General features: G+C 45.1%; 2 protein-coding genes across 6 annotated transcripts in view; one reads left to right on the forward strand and one right to left on the reverse strand.

Moving 5' to 3' along the window:
• Positions 1-2,453: 2,453 nt before the first annotated feature.
• On the reverse strand, positions 2,454-3,488 carry LOC148185176 (E3 ubiquitin-protein ligase Topors-like). The gene is made up of 2 exons (XM_088053922.1): positions 2,941-3,488; positions 2,454-2,748 (listed from the first exon to the last, which is right to left on the reverse strand). Exons 1-2 carry the CDS (start codon positions 3,486-3,488, stop codon positions 2,454-2,456), a joined length of 843 nt encoding a protein of 280 aa, XP_087910048.1.
• Positions 3,489-13,747: 10,259 nt separating this feature from the next.
• Positions 13,748-26,349, forward strand: part of CDK13 (cyclin dependent kinase 13) — a 46,930-nt gene continuing 34,328 nt past the window's right edge. For all 5 annotated transcript variants that reach the window (XM_014258680.2, XM_088067440.1, XM_088067466.1 and 2 more), the window contains exons 1-2: positions 13,748-14,946; positions 24,938-25,543. In XM_014258680.2, the coding sequence (XP_014114155.2) occupies positions 13,748-14,946; positions 24,938-25,543 (1,805 nt within the window). The remainder of the gene's footprint in view (positions 14,947-24,937; positions 25,544-26,349) is intronic.

Below are 26,349 nucleotides of genomic sequence, written 5' to 3' on the forward strand. Positions count from 1 at the left end.
CGGTTGGGTTTTTTTTCAGTGCAACAAAGCAGGCGTGTTAACTAAAACGCTGCCAGACTAATGTGTTAATTATAACTCATCTCTAAAGAATGAGTCTAAAACAGTAATCCTTCTGGTTTGTTTGATAACTGCCAAAATGCCTACTGAAATAGACGGGGGAAGTGTCAAAAGAGGGGTTAAAAATAATGTACTGTGCCTACGGATAGCACTTTGCTATGGGTGGTTGTAAATCCTATGAGTGTCTTGAGGAGGTAGGTGCTAGATAGTGTGTAGTTGAGGATCCTGTACCAGACTGAGGGCTTGATCTTTTAGCCTTGATGATGTCAGAGGTGTGGGGGTTTGTTGTCCTGTGAAAACCCAGTGAAACTGGATAAACCCAGCAAAATTTTAAAATACACTTTTTGCAAATTTATGCAGATGGTTGCATTATCTTGAAATGATCCACAACTCTCCCCCCACCCCCCTGAGAAGGTACATGCCTTCTTACCATAAAATGGCAGAGCCAATGCCTAGACTGGGAGATGGTTGTGGGTATTTAGTGCCCTCTGTTAGTCCAGAGCTGGGAAGAAATGTCATTGGGGAAATTTCTCTGTGTGTACAGGTCTCCAATTTCTTGACATGGTGGCCTTCCAAAAGTTTCACCAAGAGGACCAGTGGAGCACCAGAAGCAACACACAGAAATTAAAAGACAGAAAAAATAAAACACAGAGAAAATACTTTTTTTTTTCAGTAGACATCAGACGCAGCAGCACAGGAGACACAGAGGTGCAGCCAGGGACCTACAATGGTAGAGCCAAAAAGTGCTGACAAACCCACAAAGGCAGGAATAGGCACAACTTGGTTCCCCTTTCTCTGGGAAACAGAGTCTACAAGGAATTGTTTATGGCCCAGAGGAGAGAGCTAGTGCTGGTGCCTCATCCCCATGGGGAATAATGCCTTTAGAGACCCAAGCATGTGCACAGAAGACTGCCCTGGGTGCCAAGTGTCAGAATTTTCCAGGGGGGCCCTGGGGAGCTGCCACAGAGTTCTTTCTAAGCCCTGCACAGCACCATCCCTGGCCATCCCTTGCTATTGGGCTGGACTGATTTAGAGCAGTGTTGAGAGTTGGGAAAGATGGGCAGGGTAGACTGGTATGGACACTTTTGGGGCCCACCCAGGAAGTCTGGAAAGCTTCTTCCCCCCAGCTGTGGGCCACAAAGCCCACTTTGTGGAGCATGAGCAGCAGTATGTGGTCAAAATGGCCCAAAGGAGCCCTAACAGGCCATTGCTCAGTGCAGCAGAGGAAGGTAAAATAACTCCAGGTACCATTATCAATCTGTCCCAGGAGAAAATTCCTTCCTGACCTCAGTGCCAGTGATCAGCTATTCCCTGAGCACTTGAGTGAGACCTTTCACCTCCTTGTCACATAGGGTGGTAAACCGCCCAGGAGATGTCCAAGCCATATTCTGACTCAACATGGAGGCATCTCAGGGGCTTGTAAGAGTAGCCACACGTCCCCAGCCTAATAGATCTTGAAGCCAACATTCCTTTCCATGTCTGGCGGGACACCAGTGAGTGCTCCAAAGTCTGTAAACCCTTGCAACACCTCTGCACCCTATTATCTTAGCGCTGCTGCCTCGTCTCTGCAGGGCATGACAACAGAAAGCTCAGTAGTGTTCCTCCTGAATGGATTCCCTTTGGTCTTGCCGTGCTCTCCAGCAAATAAGGGCTGAGACCCTTGGGCACCTCCTCATGTTCTAGATCTCTGTGCTGCCAGCAGCCCCATTCAGCCCCCTATTCCCTTCCCTTCCCTTCCCTTCCCGCACCTTCCCTTCCCTTCCCTTCCCTTCCCTTCCCTTCCCTTCCCTTCCCTTCCCTTCCCTTCCCTTCCCTTCCCTTCCCGCACCTTCCCGCACCTTCCCGCACCTTCCCGCACCTTCCCGCACCTTCCCGCACCTTCCCTTCCCTTCCCGCACCTTCCCGCACCTTCCCGCACCTTCCCTTCCCTTCCCGCACCTTCCCTTCCCTTCCCGCACCTTCCCTTCCCGCACCTTCCCTTCCCGCACCTTCCCGCACCTTCCCGCACCTTCCCTTCCCGCACCTTCCCTTCCCGCACCTTCCCGTTCCGTTTCAGGTGACTCCCTGAGAGCCTTCCGAGGGGCCAGCAGAGCAGAAAGTGACGGTAGGTGGACAGGGAGGAAGGAGGACTGGGTGCAGGCTGAGGCCGTCGTTCCTCTGATAAACCCGCTGTCCCCGCAGCTGCAGCGGCATTCGTTGCAGAAGAGGCCGCGGCTATGGCGGATATGGCCCTGCGGCTCCAGAGGCCCACGGCCGTGCCCAAAAGCCCTAAAGCAAGCAGCTGCCACCCACGGTGGGGTTTGAGGAGAGGGGGAAGAGACACCGGGAGAAAGGGGAGAAAGCAACCCTCAGAGACCGCGTCAACGAAACAACCATTTATTTCCTATTTCTACAGTTTAGGGGGTTCTTGGCTTGCGCCGTTGCCGGCGGGACGGCCTCTTCGGGGGCTGGGGGGAATCTTCAGGGCCAGAGGCCCTTCTCTTTGCGGGGCGCCGGGGCACCTCGGGCGGGTCCCGGCCAGGAGAGGAAGGGCTGCGGCCGCAGCCCTGGGCAGAGGGGCCTGCGACTGCTGCTGGCCCGCCGGGCTCTTCCTGGAGCTGCTCGCGTTCGACAGGGACGGGTGCGGATGGAGAGCTTCCAGCCGGGGCTTCCACCGTTCCAACGTCCGCTTCCACGTCGGACACTACTGGGCTGCAGGAGGCCAGGATGGGGGAGGGAGTCCCCTGGCGGGAGGCACAGGGCCCAGGAATGGCCGAGGGACCCCCCTGCTCTTCCTCCTCCTGCTCCTCCTGTTCCTCCTGTTCCTCCTCCTCCTCCTCCTCCTCCTCCTCTTCAGCATGGGAGTTCAGGAGGCTCATCTGGCGCAGGATCTCATCACTGCACCTGTCAGCGGCGATGTCGATGAGCTGGCGCACAAATGTTTCCGTCTGCTCCTGCAGCATGGGCTGCAGCTCCCGGACCAAGTCCTGCTCACTCAGCCCGTAGCGGCACAAATTGGCTACGATAGCACTCTGTGCCAGAGCCACATCCCACCAGCGGGTCTGGAGCAACTCTGATAGCTCCTCGTTCAACCAGGGTAGCACGGGCTCGAGGATTTCTGAGCAGTCCTGGAAAAAGCCTGCCCAGACCTCAGTTGGGAAGCCAGCTACGTAAGTTACGGGCACTGGCTCCACAGCCCCTTGCTCATCCTGATGGCCAGCAGCCGATGAGTCTGAGGAACTTGGAAGAACTATCTCCAGAAAGTCTTCCTCTGACCGAACAGAGTAAATGATGCTGCTGATAGCCTGCCTGCACAGGGGGCACAATGGTTTGGTCTTGGCCCACCGCACAATGCAGCCCAGGCAGAACAGGTGAATGCAGGGTGTTACAGAAGCGATTTCACCTGGAATGTCATGGCAGATAGGGCAGTTCCAATCTGTCTCCGTGGCCATGTTTGGGTGTTGCAGTAGAGCTGGGGACAGCAGCTGTTCCCTCTTGCTGGTGTGACACGCTACAAAATGTCCCTTGCTGTCCCAGGGATATGGGTGGTTAGAAGAAATGCCCAGGCCCCTCAAGAGGGACACACTCACAGCTCCCCAAACACCATCACCCACCCCAGGGGAATCCTGCAGGCATGTTTCCTGCACTGCTCACCTCTGCTGCTGCAAGCACCAACCACAGTACTTGGCTTCCTGAACCACGTAGGGCTAAGGAAACAGGCAAAGTCTCGTGAATGAGAACTGAGAGTTGCTGATAGCGGCTCCCAATGACCTCACAGGCTTCCAGTCTTCCTAGGCACTCTTGCCAGGAGTCCAGGCGCGAGCGAGTCTGAGCCAGACTCTGCCCGTACCCAAATATAAGTGGTGAGGCACGTGAGGTCACAGTGCAGAGAACCCTTAGGTTGCTATCCATGGAAACTGGGGACCGCTGATGTCACAATCCACTGTTCTGTACCAGCAGCCTTGACTGCCTTCCAAATCTGCCATAGCAGCCCTTTCTCCCCTGCAGGTACACGGCATCTGGATAAAAAATGGAGTGCATGGGCCGTGCTGTGCCATCATTCATTTGTGCCTCTGACTTTTACAATTGTTTTGAGTCATTAGGCCAAGCACTTCTCCTTTAGAAGCTCATTACCTCCTAGTTTTACATTTTTGTCATGGGAGGGTGCTGTGTACATTAGGCACATAGGCTGGCGTATTTAAGTCTGGTGAGATGACAGCCCGTATTCTCTATTCTCAGTGCTTGCCTGCACCACTTGGAGAGTTAAGAACATCCTGACATTTCATGCCAGTCTCTGCACAAACCTCTTGCTGGGTTGTTTTTAAATTCGGATTCTTTTTCTTCTCTACAGCCCCATTGGATTGGGGTTGATGGGCACAACGGTGTGGTCATTAGCTCAGTGACCGTTAAAACCCTCTGTTGCTCCCATTCAATTCAAAAATAAAGTTGAAAATGGATAGATAACTGAAAAATAAGCATCAAGCACAGTTTTGGGAAAACCAGTCAAAAATGTGGAGAAAATCTATACTGTCATTGACTTTTAATCTCCCTTGTGATAGTGCTTGCCACAGACCGGGCTACCCAAGAAAGGGCAGGTCTGTCTGTTCTTGCTGTGCTTCCCAAGCTGCTTTGCCTGCAGCTTTCAGGGAGCTGTAAATCACTCCAGCCAGGCTTGCAGCTGGGCATTTTCTGCCTCCTTAGGATGTTTTACTAAAACTAGTGGGAAGGGGTCAACTGAGTTACAGCTTGAAACCAGCCTGGGAGAGAAGGGGATTTTTAGAAGAGTTTTCCTGTCTCATCTTTATCATCTTCTTGGGAATATCTTCTAGAGAAAAAGCCCTAGGCATATCACAGGATCATCCCTACCTTCTTGAACCCTATAAAAACATAACTTCAGTCAGTGCTAGCTGAGCAGGAGTTTAGTTCATGTTCAGTGTGAAGTGGAACTTCTAAAAGCCAAGTTCCTGCTACTGCCTTGATGAATGAGCCCAGTATCCGGGGTTCTCTGTTGGAAGGCAGATGTGTGTGTCAGTCTGAGCCTTTTCTTGGGTCTTTCCCTGCCCTGACCCCTTCAGTGCTGAGGGCAGCACCAAACTGTCACCTGGCCCCTCCCTGTGCCCAGGCTGTTGTCATTTTTAAGGGCAGGATGTTTTAGAGGTCCCTTGAAGAGTTTTGGTTTATTATGAGAGGGAAAGGGTGAAAAAAACAACCAGTCATCTATCTCTTTGGATTAGGGACCTACCTGAGCATCCTTGGAAATTCTATCTAATGTGCCACTGGCACTTGGCATGGCTGACTCTGGGTTGTCCTGTCCAGCTGTCTCTGGTTAACAAGCAGGATGAGATGTGGTTCTCTAAGGAAACTTGTGTTTCCACTGGGTCCCTTAATTCCAGAGCCCATTCTCAGGGTGGCCAATCAGTAGCACTCAAGAAGGAATTTTTCCCCAGGGCAGATTTGCACTGGTTCCTGGGGTCTTTTGCCTTCCTCTGTAGCACAGCATGACCGCTGTTCAGGGCTCCTTCAGTCCCTTTTGGCTCAGTTGCTGCCTGCTGCTCATGCCCCATGAAAGTGGCCTGTCGTGCCCTGCAGTAGTGGGCAGGAAGCTTTCCAGACTCCCAGGGTGGGCCCCAAGAGTGGCCTGGGGGTTGCTTCTTGTCCTCCTGTAGCACTGGGCACAGCCCCCTGTCAGGGCTCCTCTGGGCCCCTGTGGCTTGGCTCTTGTTTGCTGCCCTCACACCTCCAAGGCACCATTCATGCCCTGGCTTTTTCTGACTCTCTTGCCCATTGCAAGCTTGGAGTGGGGCTGAACTCTGCTCTTCCCTTGGCTCCATTTCCCATGGGGTTCTCACATCCATCCAGAAATGCCATTTTTCTGTTCTGCTGCCTGCAAGCACAGGCAGAGAATGCTTTTCATGCATCCCTGGCCTCGGAGCACAGCAATGAAGCAAATCTTGGAAGGTAAAAAGTGTGTTTGTCATTGATGCATGTTACAATTTGGAACATGCCCATGGTAGTACACACCTTTTGTGTTGTTGCTTCTGATTCTCATTCTTCATGTTCTCACCCTTCACGGAAACAGGACCTGCTGGGCCTGTATTCCTGCTGTTACATTCTGTAGCTCTGTCACTTGCCTTTGCCATACTACAGAGGATTTTTCAAGCTAAACTGAAGAACAAATCAGCGTGCTCCTGGCTACACATGCATATTGTGGTAATGGTTGTGAGCATCAGCTCTGAAACTGATCCAGAAAAACAAAAATTAAAATAATACCCTATTTCCAGTTGTAAGCTGTGTGTCATATGTTCTTGAATGGGTTTTTGGGTCAGAAACTCCCTGGAACTTCACACAAATAATAGTCTCACCATCATTTGACTCAAGGTGAGTGGAGGGAATAGAATAGAACAGAGCAGTTAGGCCACGTTAAGCCCAGAGCTCTGCATGACAAGGTTTGACCGAGGTCTGAGGGCTCCATCCTGGAGAGCAGCTCTCTGCAGTGCAGGTCCCAGGCCCACCCAGGCGACAGGGGCAGAGACAGGCACACCTACAGCAGGGCTCAGGCACGGACTGAAGGTGCCAGGCTGACCTGGGACACATGCCCTGGGCCCTTGGCAGGAGGTGGTGGGGCTGGGGGTCCCAGGGGAGGCCAGTCCCAGCCACTGAGGCCTGTGAGCATCCCCAGGACCTTGTCAGGACTACTCTTCAGTGCTCATGTGCTCTTCTTCAGACACTGGTGGTTGGACACTTTGGAGACAGAGTATTGGGCCAGAAGGACCTTCCCTCTGAGGGAGTACTGCTGTCCTCAGGCACCTGTGTTTTAGTATGTTCTTCCATAGAAAACAGACCAGACATTTCTAAAAATGAGTACAAGGAGCAAAAAGAGAATATTACTGGGGAAACAAACAGGTATTGCTCACCTCCAAGTGGTTTGCAACCATTTAGATGAGAAGCACATCCTGCACTAGACTGAAAGCTTGATCTTTGAGCCTCACTAATGTCAGTGATGTGGTATTTTGCCATCCTGTGAAAACCAATCTCAGCTGAACACGGCTGAGTTTAAGAAAACCACTACACTTGCTTTTTGTGAATTTTTGCAGGTGGTCCCTTTATCTTGAGATGATCCACAACTCTGATATCCCCTCAGAAGATACACACCTCCTTCCCACAAGGTGACAGAGCCAGTACCTAGGCTGGGAGATGGTTATGGGTATTCAGTGCCTTCTGCTAGTGCGAGGCTGGGAAGAAATGTCTTCAGAGATTTCCCCAGTGTGTACTGGTAGGGAAAGATGGGACACAGAAAAAGAAAGAGGAAGAGAAAAAAGGAAAGGGAAGGGAAGGTGCGGGAAGGGAAGGGAGGGGAAGGTGCGGGAAGGTGCGGGAAGGTGCGGGAAGGTGCGGGAAGGGAAGGTGCGGGAAGGGAAGGTGCGGGAAGGTGCGGGAAGGGAAGGGAAGGGAAGGGAAGGTGCGGGAAGGTGCGGGAAGGTGCGGGAAGGGAAGGGAAGGGAAGGGAAGGGAAGGGAAGGGAAGGTGCGGGAAGGGAAGGTGCGGGAAGGTGCGGGAAGGTGCGGGAAGGTGCGGGAAGGTGCGGGAAGGGAAGGGAAGGGAAGGGAAGGGAAGGGAAGGGAAGGAAAGGGAAGGGAAGGGAAGGGAAGGGAAGGGAAGGGAAGGGAAGGGAAGGGAAGGGAAGGGAAGGGAAGGGAAGGGAAGGGAAGGGAAGGGAAGGTGCGGGAAGGGAAGGTGCGGGAAGGGAAGGGAAGGGAAGGTGCGGGAAGGGAAGGGAAGGTGCGGGAAGGGAAGGTGCGGGAAGGGAAGGTGCGGGAAGGTGCGGGAAGGTGCGGGAAGGTGCGGGAAGGTGCGGGAAGGGAAGGGAAGGGAAGGGAAGGGAAGGGAAGGGAAGGGAAGGGAAGGGAAGGGAAGGGAAGGGAAGGGAAGGGAAGGGAAGGAAGGGAAGGGAAGGAAGGGAAGGGAAGGGAAGGGAAGGGAAGGGAAGGGAAGGGAAGGGAAGGGAAGGGAAGGGAAGGGAAGGGAAGGGAAGGGAAGGGAAGGGAAGGGGTGTAGTTTTGTTGTTTGTTTTTCAATGGCTTTTGCTCATGTGAAAAATCATATTGTTTCATGCACTTATTGGATAAACAGAGATAAAGCAGTGAGACAGTCTGTTGTACATCATACAGGCTGTCTGCTCTGAATGTTTGATACTTTTACTTATTAATTTCTGAGGCAGAACTCTCCTTTTGGTCCAAGGTTATTGTGTCATCTTCCCAGGCAGTATCAAGTTGATAAAAACATTAGCTTTAACCCAAAGGTTTGAGTGGGCAATGACATGAATGATTTTAGTTTACTGTTAGAGTTAGCAGCTGTCCCAAGAGCAGCAGCTGTGAGGGCACTTGGAGGATGACACATTTCTTGCAGCAGAAGCAGTGGAAATTCATTTTCTGGTTTAATCTTTGGTATGCTGACCTCTAGGGAAACTTTTTTGCAAAATGGTTTGCCAGTGCATTTGTGTAGGGAGCTATTGTGGCTTCAAACAAGTCACAGACCTTTTTCTAGGGACCAGGCATTTGGTGTCAAATCCAAACAAGGCCCTCACATGAAGCTGCTCCCTCAGGCGGTTCCAGCATGCTTGTGTGAGCAAAGGTCTTAGTACATTTAAACAGGGGTCAGTCAGCAGAGGAAATACATACTGAGTTAAGAAACAAGGTGATTGTTCTGAATATTTGTGAACTTGGTAGTTGAAAATCTAGAAAGTTCTCTTGGCTCTGAGTTTGTGCAGGGCAACATAAGCCTTTCCATCCATGGCTAAAACTGCTTCAGCAATGGATGAAATTGCTAAACAATTGAATCACTTAAATTCTAGCCTGATGGCTTTGGGAAGCATAAATAGATTGCTTTCCCAAAGGAATTGGGGTGAGTGGCAACTGTCTCTCATCAATAAACCTGTTTCAAAAGACTAGGCTTAAAAGCCAAAAAGCTGTGCTTTGACTGTTTGTTACTGCCTACACTAACTCTGTCTCTTAGGGCACATAGTCCTTCCTTCTAGGTGTTTATCTCCTTTCACAGAATCACAGAATGGCCTGGCTTGGAAGGGACCTTAAAGATCATGTAGTTCCAGCCTGCCTGCCATGGGCAGGGACACCTTTCCTAGCCTCTAAATAAATTTATAGAACACTTTGATTTCTTGTCTTCGTTACACTAGACAAATCCCGCTCTGCCAGTCTCCTTTGAAACTGAGATTTCTGTTCACCTATGATATTCACAGCCTTTTTTGTTCCTGTTATGAATTCATTTTTCTCTGAATGAGAATGATCAGGACAGAGACTCAGTGGTCTAACAGTGACTTAAAGACAGCATTAATCTTTCTCAGCTGTTTAAGTGTATGGGTTGTATTTGACATTTCACTGGTAAGTATGGATGCTAAATCTGAACCAGAGTGCCTGCAATAACCACAGGCACTCTGGTTCAGATTTAGCATCCATAGGTAAGTCCACTTGTGTCCCAATCAGCCAATACACAGGTCTTTATCCTCTGTTTTTTTCCAACAGCTGAGTTCCCAGATCATTGCAACATTCTTGTTGAGAAGAATAAATATGGATAATAGTTAATCTAGTCAGTTTTTCCACAGGGCCTTGGGAAACATGAATTATTGCACTCTAGTCAATAAACAATCTTAGGGCAAGATACAAATACAATTGCAGCAAAGAAATAGCAGAGGTAGCAACAAAAACTACAGCAACTACACAAGACAGTATATGTAAACATCAGACTATTTTTTGTAAAATGTTTAGAAGACATGTGAAAGCATACAGTACATCAGAGAGTAAAAATGTCTAAGACTTCCATATTTATCCAAAAAAACAATCAAACAACAGAAAAAAAAAAAAAACCTTGAAATTTGAATTCCTCTGTGTGCTTGGGATGAATTGTTCTTTTAGGAGAAAAAACAGGTTGCTGCTGGAAGATTGAAAACAAAACTTCAAAGAACTCTAGGTACATGTTATTGTTTGGGAAATAGAGAAAACCAGACACCTTCCCCCAGTCAAAAAAAAAGAACCCAAACCAACCAAAACCATCCTTAAGGAAAAATGCCTACCAAGTCAAGAAACAATTCATGAGGAATTCTGCTGAAAAATAAAGATCCTTAACCTACTGAAGACTTTATCTCTTTTTATCTTGATGGATTGACAGTTTGTTCTGCACCAGAAGGATATTGCAAAGTTTTTTTTACACATGGTGGCACAGACAGGACACAAACTTCTTTAAAAAAGAAGAAAGTACAATAAAAGCCTTAACAAAAAAAGAAGTGGTACCATTGTCCATGACATGTAGCACAGCCTCCTCCTTACCTGTGACCAGCTCAGCATCTATTTGTACCAATTGTGTTACACTAAAGCTGGTGAACAGTTACTCAGAACAGACTTAATGTGCAGATACAACAAAGTATTTGCATGAAAAACAGAATATGAGTTGAAGAGGATTTTTTTCTTAAATAAAATTAAATTACATAAGTGTTAGTCCAAGTTTCTACCATGGGATGTTTGATAGAGAAGTCCTTTTCCAAAGGTTCAGTTTCCAGAGCTGGCATAAAAATACTTTTGGAGATGATAGTATTTTGGCTGCAACTTTCCAGGTGTGTTTTTCTCTAGTGTTTACTACTGTTTTCATGTGCTGACCATATAGTATTACTTTGAAAGATATGAGATCCCTGCAACCAACATTCTTACGGCACAAAGTTTCAGCTTCTTGTGGAACAACCATCTTTGCAGAGTACTGGTTCTCATACCATTGCAGGTGCCACTGCCAAAACCTTATCTGGAACTCCTCTCCCTACTATTTGCTCTTCCATGCTAAACCTTGTAGAAACAAGCTGTTATGCATCTTGAATTTTCTGCCTGTGAATCCAACAATTGGCACTGTGCCATCCATGTCTTCAATGTTTGTGAAGGATTTTATTCTCTGTAAGTAATCTGTTTCAGGTCTGCTTTGTTATGTCAGGAATTTATGGATAGATTTCCACTGTCAAATCCTGTCAGCTGACAGGTGACATGATTGCTGCTGGCACATCCCCCTACAACCTGGTGTAGCTCATTTCCAGGCAGAGCAAACTTGCTGTCATTAGCAGCTTAGCTTCCAGTTGAGCTTCTCTGACAAGTCATAAGGCTCACTCCAGATGCAGAAACACCAGCATTCTACTGCTAATGACATAAGTCTTTCAAATAACATATTATTTCAATAACATACCCCTCCTCCAGAAATGCCAGGTAATGCTTGGGAATAAATTAGAAATTGCAGCCTGTGTTGCTTTGTCCAGATCTGCCCTGTGTAATTTTCCAGTCTCTATGATTGCCTCTGAGATTGAGGGTTGTTGGCTTTCTGGGTTTTGTTTTTGGTTTTTTTTTCCAATGTGCCAGAGGCCTGATGGCACACTGGCTTTGCTGAGTGTGCTGCAACAGCCCTGGAGAACCTCTTGGTTGCTGAATATTCACATACAAGGTAAGCAGAAAAGGATGTCAGCAAAGCTGAGATCAGCCTCCAGACCACTACTGAAAAATAAGCTACTCCCCAACCCCAGGGAGATGCACAGTATTTCCGTAAGGCACGGCATGCTGATAAAAAACCCACAATCTCACAAAATATGAATGGAATCACTGCCTAGGTTAGAGTAATCCTTCTTGGACAGGGACCTTTTCTCCTGAAATGGGAGGTGGGCCAACACATCAGGCTTTTTGTGTGTGTACAATTAGAAAAATAGGTAATGAATGCTTTGATGACAATGTTTGGAAGAAATGTGAGTTGGAACAGAGAGGTGAAGGGTGAAGTACTGAACACACTTGTGAAAGGAGATTTGCTGGGTCGCAGATGACACACGGGACCTGGACAGGAAGAATATTTTTGCTTGGGTTGAGAAAAGAGGAAACAGAGTGAATCAAGGAGCTGAAATACAGCAATGAAAAACAGGTGGGTTCCTTTGTTTTGGTCTTTTATTTGCGCTTTGTATTTTACAACAAATGTAACCAGTCTGTATATAAGCTAGCTAACAATTTGATAGCAAGGTGGCGAGAAAACCATTAAATCCCTAAGGGAAGGCAATAGTCTGCTTTTAAAGTGCTCACAACAGCATTCAAGATGGTATAGCAGATACCTAATCGAAGATAGTCAGCCCAAGAAGCTGAGTTGAGGCACACTCAGTTTAGGCTCCAGTCATGAAATTCAGTAAAACCATGAAAAGGCAGAAAGATAGAGTAGGCAAAAAAGAGCTTGAGTTTTTCATTAGAGCATTAAATCGGTAAGTTGGGAAAGAAACCTAAAATATCCTAAGTTTCCTAAGTTTTACTCAGTTTCAGTAGTGCAAGACAGAAAAAAAAATATGAAAAAAATATTTACTTTTCATGGAACAGCGAAGTGACTTCACTGTTTCAGAGTAACACACCTATTTTAACTGAAGGAGTTTTTCTCTCACGCCCCGCCCCCCATCAATAACCAGGGATTACATACAACAAAAGCAGGGAGAACTACCTCCCAGAACCTGACAGTTCCAGCTCACAGAACGGGCGAGGTGGGCAGGGACCACAATGGGTCATCTGGGCCAACCTCCCTGCTCAAGCGGGGTCATCCCGGAGCACATTACACAGGATTGCGTCCAGATAGTTCTGGAGCACGTCCCGTGAGGGACACTCCACACCCTCTCTGGGCAGCCTACTCTAGTGCTCCGTCACACACAGAAAAAAAGCTTCATCCTCGTATTCATGTGGTACTTCCTGTGCATCAGTTTGTGCCCGTTGCCTGCAGAGTGAGCCGGGAGGAAGACAAGGAAGGAGCCAGGCGCACCAAGCACCTCTAGGTCGGGCCTCGCTCACGGTCCTCGCCGAGCGCCATCTTTGGTCCCCTAGGCCGGGACCGCCCACTCTCGTCGCCCGCGGCGCCCGCGGCGCAGTTACCGCGAGAGGGGCAGTTACCGCGAGAGACGCGGGGGACAGGGGGGAGGGTGGGATGAAGTCTCGCGAGAACAGGGCGGCTCTCGGGCATGCGGGCGAAGGCGGCGGCGCCGCGCGCGATTGGCGGGGCGCGTTCCCCCTCCCCCGCCCGCTTCCGGCGTCGCGCATGCGCCGCGCGTCGCCGGGCCGTGTCCGTGTCCCCCCCGGTGCGTGTGTCACCCGCGCGCGGCGGCGCTGAGGCCGCGATAGCGCCCCCGGGTACCGGCGGCGCGGGAGCGGCCCCGACACGTGCGGCCCCCGCCGGGCAGGAGAACCGCGATCGGAGCCTCGCAGGGCCCCGGATACCTCGCCCGGAGGCGGCCCGGCCTGGCCTGACCCAGCCGCCCTCCCGGGAGCGGCTGAGGGAAGAGGTGGAGGAGGCCCGCGCCCGGTGTCCGTGTCCCTGCGCGGCGGCCCAGAATGAAGTGAGGAGGAGCCCCCGCCGCCGCCAGGAGACACTTCCGTGTTGCGGAAGAGGCCGCACAGGCCTGCGGGACGCTGCCGGTGCCGCTCCGCCGCCGCCGCATCGGGCAGCGCGCCCAGCCCTGGCCTCAGCTCGACCCCGTATGTATCGGTGCGGCCCCATGTGAGGCGGACGGGCGGTGCGGGAGCGAGCGAGGCCCCGGTGCGGCCCGCGCGTGTCCGTCCCGGTGCGTGTGCGCGGCGCCGCCGGGTCCCCATGGCGCCCTGAGCGCGGCGGTGGCGGCGGGTTCCCTGGGCCGCGCCCTCGGCCGTGAGCGAGCTCGATGCCGAGCACCTCGGACGCGGCGGCCGGCGGGAGCGGGGGCAGCCGGGGCTGGGGCAGCGGCGGTGGCAGCAGCGCGGCGGTGGAGGCGGCGGCCGACAAGAAGCGGCTGCACCACCGGAGACGGAAGCGCCTCGCGGCCCAGCCGCAGCCGCCGCCGCCGGCCCCGCACCCGCTGCTGTTCCCGCTCCTGCAGCCGCCGCTCCTGCAGCCCCCGCTGCTGCAGCCGCCGCTGCCGCCACAGTCCCTGCTCTTCCTGGCGGCCACCGGCGCCTCCTCCTGTTGCGGGGACGGCGGGGAGCGGGAGCGACCGCGAGGCAAGCGGCGCTCGGGCTCCCGGCAGAAGCGGCGGCGGGGCCGCGGCGGCGGCGGCGGGGGCACCCAGGAGGCGGAGAAGCGGCGCGGTAGCGGCGGGTGGAGCCCGCTGGTGGAGGAATACGACGACGTGAGTTCCCAGTCGGAGGGACTATTGGGCAGCGGCGCGGCCGGCGGGGGCAGCGGCGGGGGCAGCCCGGGCTCCTCCTCGGGCGGTGGGACCCAGCGGCAGCGGGGCGAGGCGGAGCGGAGCGGCCGGTCCCGTCGGGAGCACCGCGGCAGCAGCGGGCGCTCCAAGGAGCGGCACCGAGAGCATCGCCGGCGGGGAGAGGAAAAGGCGCAGCAGGAGGGGACGGCGGCACCGGGCCGCGGGGCATCCGAGCCCTCCTCGTCCTCCAAATCCCGCAGCCGCCACAACCACACTGGGAGCCAAGACCGGGAGGGACTCAAGAGCAGCAGCAGCAGCGGCGGTGGCAGCGACGGCCGCAGGAAGGGCTCCCTCGCCTCGCCCAGCAGCGGCAGGAAAGACCGAGAGAGCAAATCGCACCGGAGCCGGACTAAAGCGGCTAAGGAGCCGCCGTCGGCATACAAGGACCCTCCGAAAGCTTACCGGGACGACAAGCCCGAGCCCAAGGCGTACCGGCGGCAGCGCTCCTCACCCAGCCCCGGCCGGGATGACAGCCCTCCTCTGCACCGCTCCTCGCAGAGCCAGCGCAGCCGCAAGTCGCTCAGCCCGGTGGGCGCCCGCTCGCCACTCAGCCCCTACAGCCGACGCCGATCCCCCAGCTACAGCCGGCACAGTTCGTACGAGCGCGGCGGGGATGTGTCGCCCAGCCCCTACAGCAGCTGGCGCCGGTCGAGGAGCCCCTACAGCCCCGTTATCCGGTAAGTCCGGGCCCGGGATCAAAGGCGGAACGGGCTGGGGACCCGGTGTATGGAGGAGGGGAGTAATGACTGGGGCAGGAATGCCGGAGAGGGCGGAGAGGTTTGCATCCAGCAGCGATCCTTCCCTCTTGCCCTTTTGCTGCCAGAAAGCTGGGATGAGGGGCAGGGGAGAGGGACAAGTACAAAGATCTTCCTGTCCTGTCTGTCTCCCGGGGTGAAAGGGAGACGCAGATGTCTGTAACACTTCTGCGGCTAGTTTGTCTCCGTGGGAGACCACCTGGCTGAAAAAAGGCTTTTAAGTTTTTAAGGGCATGAGAACATTTTCAGATGAGAGTGACTGAAGAAAGATGCTCCTTGGAGGACAGGTCTTCTGAAGGACCAATTTTGATTTTTTAAATCTTTGCTTTATAAAGTATAGATGTTTTGTGGTACATTTTTATGTATCCTGTTCCTGGGTAAAATAGGATGCATATCAAATATATTTGGGTTTGGTTTAATTTCTGCTAATCTAAAAAGAAAACCAGCTGACAGGCAATTCGTGTTTGCAAGTGTTTTCTCGTTCTTTTTAGAAGTCTGCAGAAGGACTTGGGCTTTCTGTTTTGCTAGAAAATTGAGTCAGTGTCATGTTTTGATAAACTGTCCTGTATTTTACATTAAGCTCTTTCCCTGGTAAGGTTGTGCACGTATATATAATTAATGTATGCCTGCAGATAATTTTTCTTCAGTGTTAATGAGAACTCGGTGTGTAAAGATCAGCATTGCATGAATTTTTTAATTTTATGTGGAGAGGAATGTGGGCTGTATCTTTCTAAACAGATGCAAACCGTGTTGTGGAATTAAAGCTCTTCATAATATTTTGATCTGCAGAAAAGTACACTAGAAATTTGAAAGTATTTGCTTAGTATGTGTTTAAAACTGAAGGTTCTTATTTTCTATATTAGCATCTTGCTGTGGCCCCGTTGTTTGTAGACCTACTTAAATTCATGTCTGGACTGCAATTTTAAAGGTATCCAGTAATGTGTTGTTTCACAGGCAAGAATTTTGTTTACAAGGTACCTGGTGGGTTGTCTGAGAACTGTTCTCTGGTGTTTTTAATAAGAACTTTGTGTTGATCACTATTTGAGGTGTCCTGTAGTGTATTCAGGGAACATGATAAAGCTGTTCCATGTTTCACTGGCCCTTGGTAGAGTTTGCTGTACTGGGTGTACATAAAATGCTGTTTAAAGAGCAAAGTAACAAAGCTGTGTCCTACTTTGTTCAGAGAGATAGAGCTGAAGTGCCTTGGGATAAGAATAGTGATTGTCTAAAGGTGTGGTTATATGGAATAATTTTGTAAGCAGTAGGGTGTTTCAAGAAGAAAATGCTGTAATTGCTCTGAAAACGTCATGCTGTTCTTCTGTGAGAGTCTGTTACAAGTGGTTAAAATACACTTTTAAAATTATTTGAATAATAGCATAGCAGGAATATTATGTGCATAGTTTGATTTAAATGCCCTAGGAATCAGGTTATTTTCTGTAGTGGTTTATATCCTGTAATAGGAAAGCTAATAATGATACACTGAATTATGTGTATGAGGTTTGCATTTAGGAATAACTCAGTATTTAGGAATAGTCAGATTGACTGCCCAGTTAAGTTCAGGGTTCTGTCTTATGCACTTTCTAATTGGGTTGTAGTGGAGTTTTGCAGGACTGTTCTTTTTTCTGTTGGTAGTGGTTCTTTGATTTGAAGCATGAGCGTATAAGTCTCCTGATTTTGGTATTCACTCTGTAGTGAGTAAGTTTTTCTTGTGCCTGCAGATCTGTTTCTAGGAGTTAGCTTTGTGACTCCCTGCCTTGCTTCCTCCCTCCAGTTGAATGTAATTTGCGTTCAGTTTTTAACTGCTTACAGACAAATAAATGCAGACTGTCAGGTTTACAGGAGAGGGGTTGTAATGGCTGAGTGAAAATGAGAGGTTTCTATATGTATAAAGAAAGGTCTGTCCTAATGGTGCATTTGTTGCAAAAAACACCTAAATTGTGAAGATTAAATCAGTTGTTGATAATGCTTACCTGTTGTGGAGAAATGGAAACCACTGTTTTTTTCCTTCCATACAGCTATTGATCTTAATGTGTACTGCAGTGGCAGTGGGGAAATGGAAGGGAAGGGGTTTATACTCTTTTTTTTATAACCATTCAAAAACTATTCATAATCAAAACTATGTCATAATCACTTTTTGCTTGAATGTGTAGTACTACAACCAGAATGCTGAACGTTTTTGCTGTCCTGTTTGATAATGGCCTTAGACTAGATAGAATATTACAGTTTCATGGTGGCAACAGCTTCTTACAGCACCTGTGTTCTTCATCTGGATGATTTAAAGGCTTAATTCTGGGCTTGTATCCAGTTGTAATGATGTTCAGACATCATGAACTTTGTACGTGACTGAGTATTTCAGCCAGTCTTTTTGCTCTTTTCGTTTTATGTCTCGTATACGTCTTCTCTAATAATATATAAATTATCCAGTTATTTTGGTATGTAGAAAATGATTACACAGCAGTTCTAGCATGCTTGGAAAGCCCATGTGTTTAGTGATGATTTTTTAATCTAGGTGTCTGAGCTGCTTTAGGAGAAATTTCTAGTAAACACCTGAAGAGAAACAAGTGAAGTCAGCTTTGCTCCTTTGAAGCAGCAGCAGTGTGTTGTTGCTGTGAGGTTTGAATTGCAGTCCTAACTTCGCTGTTTTTAGATGGTATTGTTTGGCTGTGGGTTCTAAGGAGCAGCAAAGACACTGGATATGTGTTCCAGACTTGGTGACTTCTCTTTGAATGATTAATTGCCTTTTCCATTATAATAGCAAGAAAAGTTTGTGTTTCAGATAAACTGATTGAGCTGTAGGCACTTGTTGAACGAAAGTTCTTGCTGCTGGTAGATTTGTGTTACTCTGTTTTCTTGTGGATAGGGTAACACAGCTGTTCTAAAGTAGCACATGCATATTTTCAAAATGGAAATTCTTCCAAAAGTATGAGGTATTTATTTCTCTACTGGTAAAATGACTAGATTGAAAAAAATATTCTCAACCAAACCCCATGGTTGACAAAAGAAGCAGACACAGTCTCTTGCTTCCTACAATTTCATGTTAAACTAGTTTCCAGAGAATTACTTTATGTAGCTTGAGTCAGGTCATATGTTACGTGATCACACATTTAATTCAGTTAGCAGTATAGATGAGTAATCACATTTTTCCAAGTTTGGATACACCTACCCATCTGCTTAGATAAGAGTAAGTAGGTGGGGCACTACTAGCATAGTACTACTATGTGCATAGATGTTGCTTATAGGAAAGATATGAGATTTCTTTTAATTTTGGTACTAGAGAGTTATCTCAATCTTTATTGGTAGCTAGTCTGTAGTAGCAGTGAGGCTCTGCAAAATATGGATCATTTATGTGCAAAATCGCAACAAGTGTAGGGAAAACAGTAAAATATATATTCATCTAGTAAATGGAGAAGCCATGGTGCCATACGCTGATATGAAAATAACTTTCATTCCAGTAATTCTACTGCTTTTGAATTTAAAGGATTGAGAGTTTGACTCCCCGCCTTGATTAGTAAAAATAATTTTTTTAAAAAAGTTACAGCTCTTTGTTTTTGTTAAGTAAAACTGTATTTTGCAGAATTTAAAATTGACTGCTCTAGGTTTTCACTGTTTCGAGTAGCTAATTTTTCCAGTGCACATTGCTGGCCTCTGCCTTTTGCTCATGTGCCTTTCCTTTTCCTTTTTGCTGCTGCTTCTTTTCCTTATTTGAAAAAGGAAATTTCACATGAAAAATTTAACTTCAGATCTGTTTAAAACACAGATTTTGAGTGGACTTGATCTTTTTCTGGTTGTTTTTTTTGTAGGCTAAGTTCTCATATGAAAATAGAAAGAAAGTTTTAAATCAGGTTTAAGAAACAAAGCCCAGCTCAGAGTTTTCCAGTATGTATTGAAGACCTTTTTAAAGATTTACAGTTTGAATCAGTAAGGCAGGTTATGTAGTCTTCATGTACAAAGCAGCTGAGTAGGAAGTTGGTTGCTGAGCTGCATAGAATGTAACCTTGAACTAGGGACTAGAGAAAATAAACAAAACTAATAAATAAGGTATCAAGTGAAAGAATACTATTACGGTAATGGCTTAAAGAAATCAACTATATGTTTGCCTGCTGGAGCAACATGGAAAAACTATACTATGAGCTAAAATGTTTTGTCAAGGTGGTTTATGTCACCAAGGGCTTGTAAATGTTTTGGAAGGTCTGTAGTGAAGCCAGTTGATTAAATTTAGGTCTCTATTCAAATATGCTCACTGTGCGGGGAAGGATGGCACTGCTTAGTCAGTAGTCCAGCATTACCTGTGGGTTCAAGAAAAGAGCTGGGCTACATTGATTGTTTTAACCTCCTTTGGACTGTTAAGTTTCTTGGTTTTGCCTTTGTGTTCTCATAAATCCCTTTGTGTTTTTTTTGCCTTGTTAAAAAGTTACTGACAAAGTTAGTTCGCTTATTCAGCTGACAGACCTCTACGTATTTCAACTACAAAATTTTTTTTGCTTAGGTAATGTGTAGCTGGCCACCAGCATGATTTAGCTTGCTCTTAAAGCAGTCAATAAAAAAAGAGGCTTTTAAGTTTCAAAATGAGAAGATAACACATGATTGTTCTGTTTTGTTAATAAAATTAACTTTTTTTTGGTGTTAAGGGGGTATTGAAAGGATACAGAAGGAAAAAACTAGAAAAGTAGCATGACAAGAAAAAACATGTAAGCTGAATGAAATGTATTCCTGGAAATCTGATGTAGGTAACAGTTTTCTTTCCTCTCTGGTTTCAAATATCAAGACAGTAAAAGATAGCACTCTAAGCTACTATTTGGAATTATTTAATTCTCTGCTTGAGAATGTAAGTGGTGTTACATCAGTAGACTATTTTTTTTGTTAAATTAATTAGTAAATTTGGTGTTTGGTTATTTATTAGTGAGCCAGTGAAGTGCAATAGAATGTTGCAAACGTAACAGTTTTGAAACCTGTAATTCAAAACATTTTGATCTCTTAAGTAGTTTTTTTGTAAAGTGACTAAGTACATTGTATGAAGCAGAGAATGAATTCCTGTTTATTTGATGAAATGTTGGGTACTAGGCAAAACCAAAAAATTAAAAAGGCAACTGTGATACCTAAACCAACATTATTTTTTTTCCCCCCCCATCTTTTGTGAGCTTTCTTGGTCTGAAAAGTGGAGTTTTGGTTTCAATGTGGCTTCCTTACTAGTGCTTTATTACTCTATCACTTCCTTTAAATTTGCCTTTTCTCCTATATGATTTGTAGATAATATCTTAACTTTTTTTTGTGTCTGTGTTTTTTTCCTTTTATAGCTATAGCTAAAATGTAATTTTTTCCATGTTCCTTTGCAGCAGGTTTAGTTGTGCTCACAGGCTTCTTTATTGCTGTCTCTAGTGAAGAAACAAAGCAACTTTGGAACTTCTATTACTGATACTTCTGGTCTTAAGGCATATCAGTTTTCTTTTTGTCTCTTCCATATATAAAAACACACTGACATCTGTATATGGCTCAGAAGTGGTTTTCCAAGTGTCATGAAGTGTGGCAGTTGTCCTGTCTGTAGGAATCTACACTTGTGTGAAGTGAATTCAAGGTGCTGATAGAAGACTATTAATGACTTATGTGGCAAAGGTACTCTAAAATGGGGCAGAACTTCTGGGTGCAAACAGGGAGAAGCATCGAAGGAAAATTATCTCCTTAGTAACTTAGGCATCTTATTTGCCTCTCCCCTTGTGTGTTAGCAGCACATGCTGGTGCTTTTTTTTTAAGAGAGTGAAATATGGCCTTTAGGTTTAGTAAACTTCCTGATCTCTCTTTACTTCAGGAAGAGAAATTTGAATTGTGTTCTTTGATGTATTTGCTTTTTTCAGATCTGGGCAATTGCAGCCATCATTCTTTTGTTCCTTTTTTTCTGTGTTAAAAGCTGCTGACTATGTCTGAAATAGTTGGTGTCAGATAAGGCATTTTACATGTATGTGTATGCATGCACACACATTTAATAGAGACCTGCTGGGAGATTTAGACCGTGTACCTCAGATGTCTCTCCTGGTGTTTTTTCAGGGTCTCACTAGGTAGCCAGTGTCCTATTAACTGGCAGGCACTGGCTGTTGTGTGAGCACATTTCTGTGCTGCTGTGACTTCATCTTTCATGTCAAGTGAACAGAGTGAGCTGGCTGGTTTTATTATGTATAAGGCAGTAGTTCTTCACTCTTGAGTGCTGCATAAGCTTTTGAGGGAAAGGTTGTAAATGTGTCCCTTTTTTGGGTTTGTGCCATTTTTATAGGTGAAAACTTGTACATAAGTTGTTTAGTCTGTTGGGATTTCTGAACTACACAGATGAAAGTAAGTGATAGTTGGGTGTTTGAAAAGATTATTAGGCTTATGACAACAGCAGGTTTTATTGTAACTTGAACAACTAGCATTTCGACAAATCTGCTTTTTTACTTAAAATTCAGGATTTGTCTGTTTAGTTGAAAATGTTAATGTTTTTGCTGTATTATATAGGGTCCAGTTCAGTGGTTCAGGTACAGCAAGGGATTTTTGCTAAGGTTTTTGGGATGCTAAAGGTACTGTGTATAGGTAATATAATAGCTTTTTCTAACATAAATAATGAAGAGTGTTGGAAAATTTAAACCAGTGCAGAGGTTATAATCAGAAACATATTTCATAACTAGGCTGCTATCATTTTGATCTGCTGTTGAGGTCTGTAATAGGTACTGGGACTGAATCTTAACTATTTATGTGCATACGTATCTGCTGTCTCCCACATGAATGCAGTTCTGACATGAAAAAGTTATGCAGTTGTCATGTGGAGTGTGAAACCCACAATGGACAATAGTTGGGTTTGGTTTGGTTTGGTTTTTTTAGCTGAGCTTACATAAATTCACGTTCATTTCACAAACTCTCATGACTAGTATTGGTAAAGTACAGACATCAATCCACTGTCGATTCTTATTTGAAGTATAGAAGTTTAGGTTATTTTTGTCCTAGGTTTTCAGAACTGCCTCTTCCTCACTGAGTTGTGGTAGCTGATCAGATGATCAAATTAGTTGTCACTGATCTGAACAGATTTTTTCATTTTATCCTTAGTAGTGAGCTAAATGAAGCTGTGTTTTTTTGTACTGAAGTGGAACAGAACCAGTCTGAAAATCAGGCATGGTGTCTCACCAGCTGTGTTTTAAGTTGCTACTTCTCTTTTCTACTGCATGTGAAATTATGTCTGTATTTATTACTTAACAAAGAAAGTAATCACATTAGGTATCAATCAAAACGAACAAGAAACCTCATATCATACTTATGAAAGAAATGGGGCTCATTTTGAGACCTTTAGGGCATGTTTTAAATTTAGTCTGGGTTGCAGTGAAGTACTTGGGATGGAGGTTATGTTCTACAGGTAATTGGAGAGAGAGTCAGTCTGAAATAGCTGATTCAAAACAAGATATGCAAGGAAATTTTTTCCAAGACAGGTCAGTGACATCCTTGCAAATGATGCACCATTTATAGAAGTCAGTTTAGGACTAACAGGGACTATTAGCTTGTGCTTGATGCTGGAGATATGTAATTATACTGATTCTGGGGTGGGTGCAGATCTGCAGCAGTAACACTTCTGTTCGAGATCTACAGTAATTCCTCTAAAAAAGTGAGATAGCGGTGTGAGGAGAGCTCTGATCTAGCATTTGAAGTGTGTGTATTTTCTAGATTTTCTCCCTTTTTGTTCCTGCTACATTGGCTTAACTGTATAATGGAACTTTGTACCTTTTTAGTTTTACTCCTGTTCAGCCAAACTTCTGAAAACATTCTGTGGGATTTAGTACTTAGATTTTCAAAATAATGAGAAAAAATAATTCAGCAACAGGATTCATAATGGAGAAGAAGTGAGTTTTCAGTGGAATTTTTGTGCCCAATATTATGATTTTATTTGGTGTTTATTAGACATGAACGTTAATATCTCTTTACTGAATAAACCAAGCATCAGATTTTGGTTGAAAATTGTTAGAAGAGAACTGTGAGGCTTTTTTCAATTAAAGAGTAAAAATCTTTCAGGATTATTATTATTACTATTATTATTACTATCTGTCATTGTTACCTTGCTGTGGCAGAAAATCCTATAAAACCTGCTCCCTGGCATGGAATTGAACTGTTGTAGCTTCCAAGAGTTATCTTCATCTGGGATTTGATTTCTTTTCTTTCATGAGTCTTTAGCCATTTGGATAATTTCACCTGTAAAATTTTGAAGCTTGTGCTGTACTGTACAGTGTGCATACACATTATTTTCAGTCACTTTTTGATTGATCTGAGTGACTTTTTTTTGGGTAAGAGTTCTTGCATTATAAAAATAAGAGAATGTAAATTTAGAAATTAATCACTATTGAACACAAAAGAAATGTTACTGCACAAGATCAAATATTTGTTCAGTTGAAGCATTGAGATGAAATTTCTTGTGTTGTTAATTAAAACTTAATTGATTTAATTGTCAGTAAAATTAAATTTGGTGTGGGATGGGTAGTCCTGATCATAGGGGTTGTAGTTTGCATTCTTTTTTTGTTTTTTTATTTGGTTTCTATTTTTTTTTTGTTGATTTGGTTTGGGTTTTTATTTCCTTTTGTTTTGGCAACCTCCATACACTGGTGCTGTCTTTTGAACTCTGAAATTCTTGTTTCTTTGGGAAGTCATATTTTTGCTATTGCTGATACTTTTTTTTTTTTTTGTTGTTCAGCTAATGAATACTGGGTGGTTTTAATCCTGAGTATGCTTTTTCCTCCTCTTCAAATGATAAACAAAATAGATTTCCATCAAACTTTAATCAAGAAAATACTTGTAAATCTGATGAATATCCTTGTTATTCTTGGTATGGTAAAATAGACTAAAACCCTTACATTTAATTTAATTTATTTCATAACATTACAGTGTGGTAGCAGTGGATTAGACTATTTAACTTGTTCTATGCCTTTCAGCTCGATTAATATTTTTCCGTTTATTTCTTAATGAACAACTGACTCAAAACTAGTACTAGGCAAATTAGAATATTCTTTTGAAATTTTGAATGAAAAGTCATTCATATGAAATGGTATTCTTGTACAGTAGAACTTTAAGATTGCCCCCTCCCCCCCACCAGTTCTAGGCAATTTTCTTGCTATGATTTTGTAGACAGCTTAGGTTTGCTTTTTTCTTCTTCTTTCAATTAGTGTTTGCATCCAGACACTTTTATAGCATAGGCCCATTTGTGGGTTATGTTTGCTTGTTTGTACCCAAAAAATATTGGGTACTTGGGCTTTTTGGGAGGGGGGGAAGGTTATTTGTTTTGGTTCTATTTGAAGTTGTAAAATTAAATTTAAAAAAGGATATCTGTCTTTCAGTGGGCTACATTGCAGCTTTTTTTGCTTTAAAATTGCATTTTTTTTCTCAGTTAACTTAATTTAATGATATTTATGGAAGTGAAAATTCAGAAGTTCCTACAATTAATGCTTCAGTGTTGTTTAGATTTCTCTTGTCCTGTTGTAATTTTAGTTTAATTTTGTTGACTTCTGACTATGCAGTGAGTTGAATTTTTCTCAAATACTGTATATACTAAAGGTGTTTGTACAAGTTACATACATTGAAATTTTCTTTAAGGATTAAAATATCTATTAAGTAGTGAGGAAAGCAAAACATTTCTTGCCTCATATAAGTATTGTATTTCGCAGTTGTGTGGGAGGAGAAACTACATCTAAGAGTTTTAATGTTTTCTAACAGAAAGGTATAGAGTCTTGATTAATTAACTATGGATTTTTATTTTTTTAATGCATGGTCTTTCCTATTTTATAGACTCGTGTTTATTCTGTGGGCATGGTGATAATAGTTTATTTAAGAAATGTAATTTGTCAAAAAAGTAGATGTACTGGGAGAGCAGCTAGACTTAATTTTACCTGGGTAAATCTTTACTTTTTTGAAACAGGAGATCAGCAAAATCTCGAAGCAGAAGTCCATATTCATCAAGGCACTCCAGGTCTCGTAGCAGACACAGATTATCTAGATCCAGAAGTCGTCATTCAAGTATTTCTCCTAGTACATTGACTCTTAAGAGTAGCCTAGCTGCTGAGCTGAACAAAAACAAAAAAGCAAGAGCTGCTGAGGCAGCCAAAGCCAGTGCAAAAGCTTCCAATACTTCAACACCTACTAAAGGAAACACTGACACTGCTGTAAGTGCACCTCAAGTGAACAATGTTAAGGACCTGAAGAAAATAAAAACAGAGCATACACCCTCACCTACCAGCAGTGCAAATCTGAAAAACGACAAGGCAAAAGCGAAAGTCTCGCTTCCTGAAACAAAAGCGGAAAATAATTTAACTGCAGACAAAATTACTAAACAGAAGCCTGCAGCAGTAAAAGAGAGTAAATTGCCTGTTGTGAAACAGCCACCAGTCCCTGTAAAAGAGAAAAGCAAAACAAGTACACCAAGTGTAGTAGCCAAGGAGAAGGATCGAATTGTTGCATTACCAACCTCCACACTGCCACCCTTGCCTTTGCCTCCCACGCTGCCTGAAGATAAAGAAACTGATAGGTGAGTTGTGACAGAGATTTGCTTTTGGGATTGTTTGTTCCTTTTTATGGTTATTGTTATTTCCTTTGGAAAATAAATATAAAACTATATGCTAGATCAGGCTAATGCATTATTTAATTTGTTCTTGCTTTTCAGCTGTTTGACTGGTGATTATTAGTGAACTGGAGGAATTTGATCTTAAAAATAATTTAATTGGTTCTTGAAAAAAAAGTTTGGTCTAAGAAGAATCTTTAAAAGGTCTACTAAAGAAATGTTCTAAAAATTGCTGGTACATAATAGATTTGGGACTAATGAAAGGATACATTCAAGGATTCAGGCTTTCAAGTTTGGTGTGAAAATTCTGGGAAAAAGTTGAATTCTGTAGCAATATGTGAAAATTCTTTATGTAGCTGGTGTTTGAAGCAAAGATTCTCTTCCCTTTTAAAGGCAATTGTTTTATAGCTAGGTGTTATTTTTCTGTAACTTATTTCAAAGGTCAGTATTATTTTGAGTATGTATAATGAAAGTGAGGTTCATGGCTTGTCATTTATGTTAATTTTGAAGTGTAAAAATTGGTCTGTAGTAAAGAAATTAATTTCTGTGTTCCAAGTGTCATCTGAATTTTTAGACTATGTTAAGTCTATTTGTAGGCCTAACAGAGAATCTGTAAGGTGATTTGTATTAGAAATATATGCTGTTAGAGAAGTTACTGGGTTTTTTAAATTTTGTTTTACTGAAGGTGCTACATGCCTCTCATATGTATGCAAGAAATCACAACTAAGCCAGAAATTTTTACCTGGAGGTGAAAATGTTTCTCTTGTGTTTGC

The sequence above is a fragment of the Pseudopodoces humilis genome, chromosome 1, assembly GCF_049639895.1.
Source record: "Pseudopodoces humilis isolate 2021_Gansu_Grassland_sample_001 chromosome 1, ASM4963989v1, whole genome shotgun sequence".
Lineage (NCBI taxonomy): Eukaryota > Metazoa > Chordata > Aves > Passeriformes > Paridae > Pseudopodoces > Pseudopodoces humilis.

Bases quoted from the DNA above. Each gene is read 5' to 3' on its own strand.
- LOC148185176 (XM_088053922.1), bottom strand. From the start codon at position 3,488: ATGGCCACGGAGACAGATTGGAACTGCCCTATCTGCCATGACATTCCA. The intron at 2,749-2,940 runs GTGCAGTGATGA...GGCCTCCTGCAG, and splicing joins ATCGACATCGCCGCTGACAG to CCCAGTAGTGTCCGACGTGG.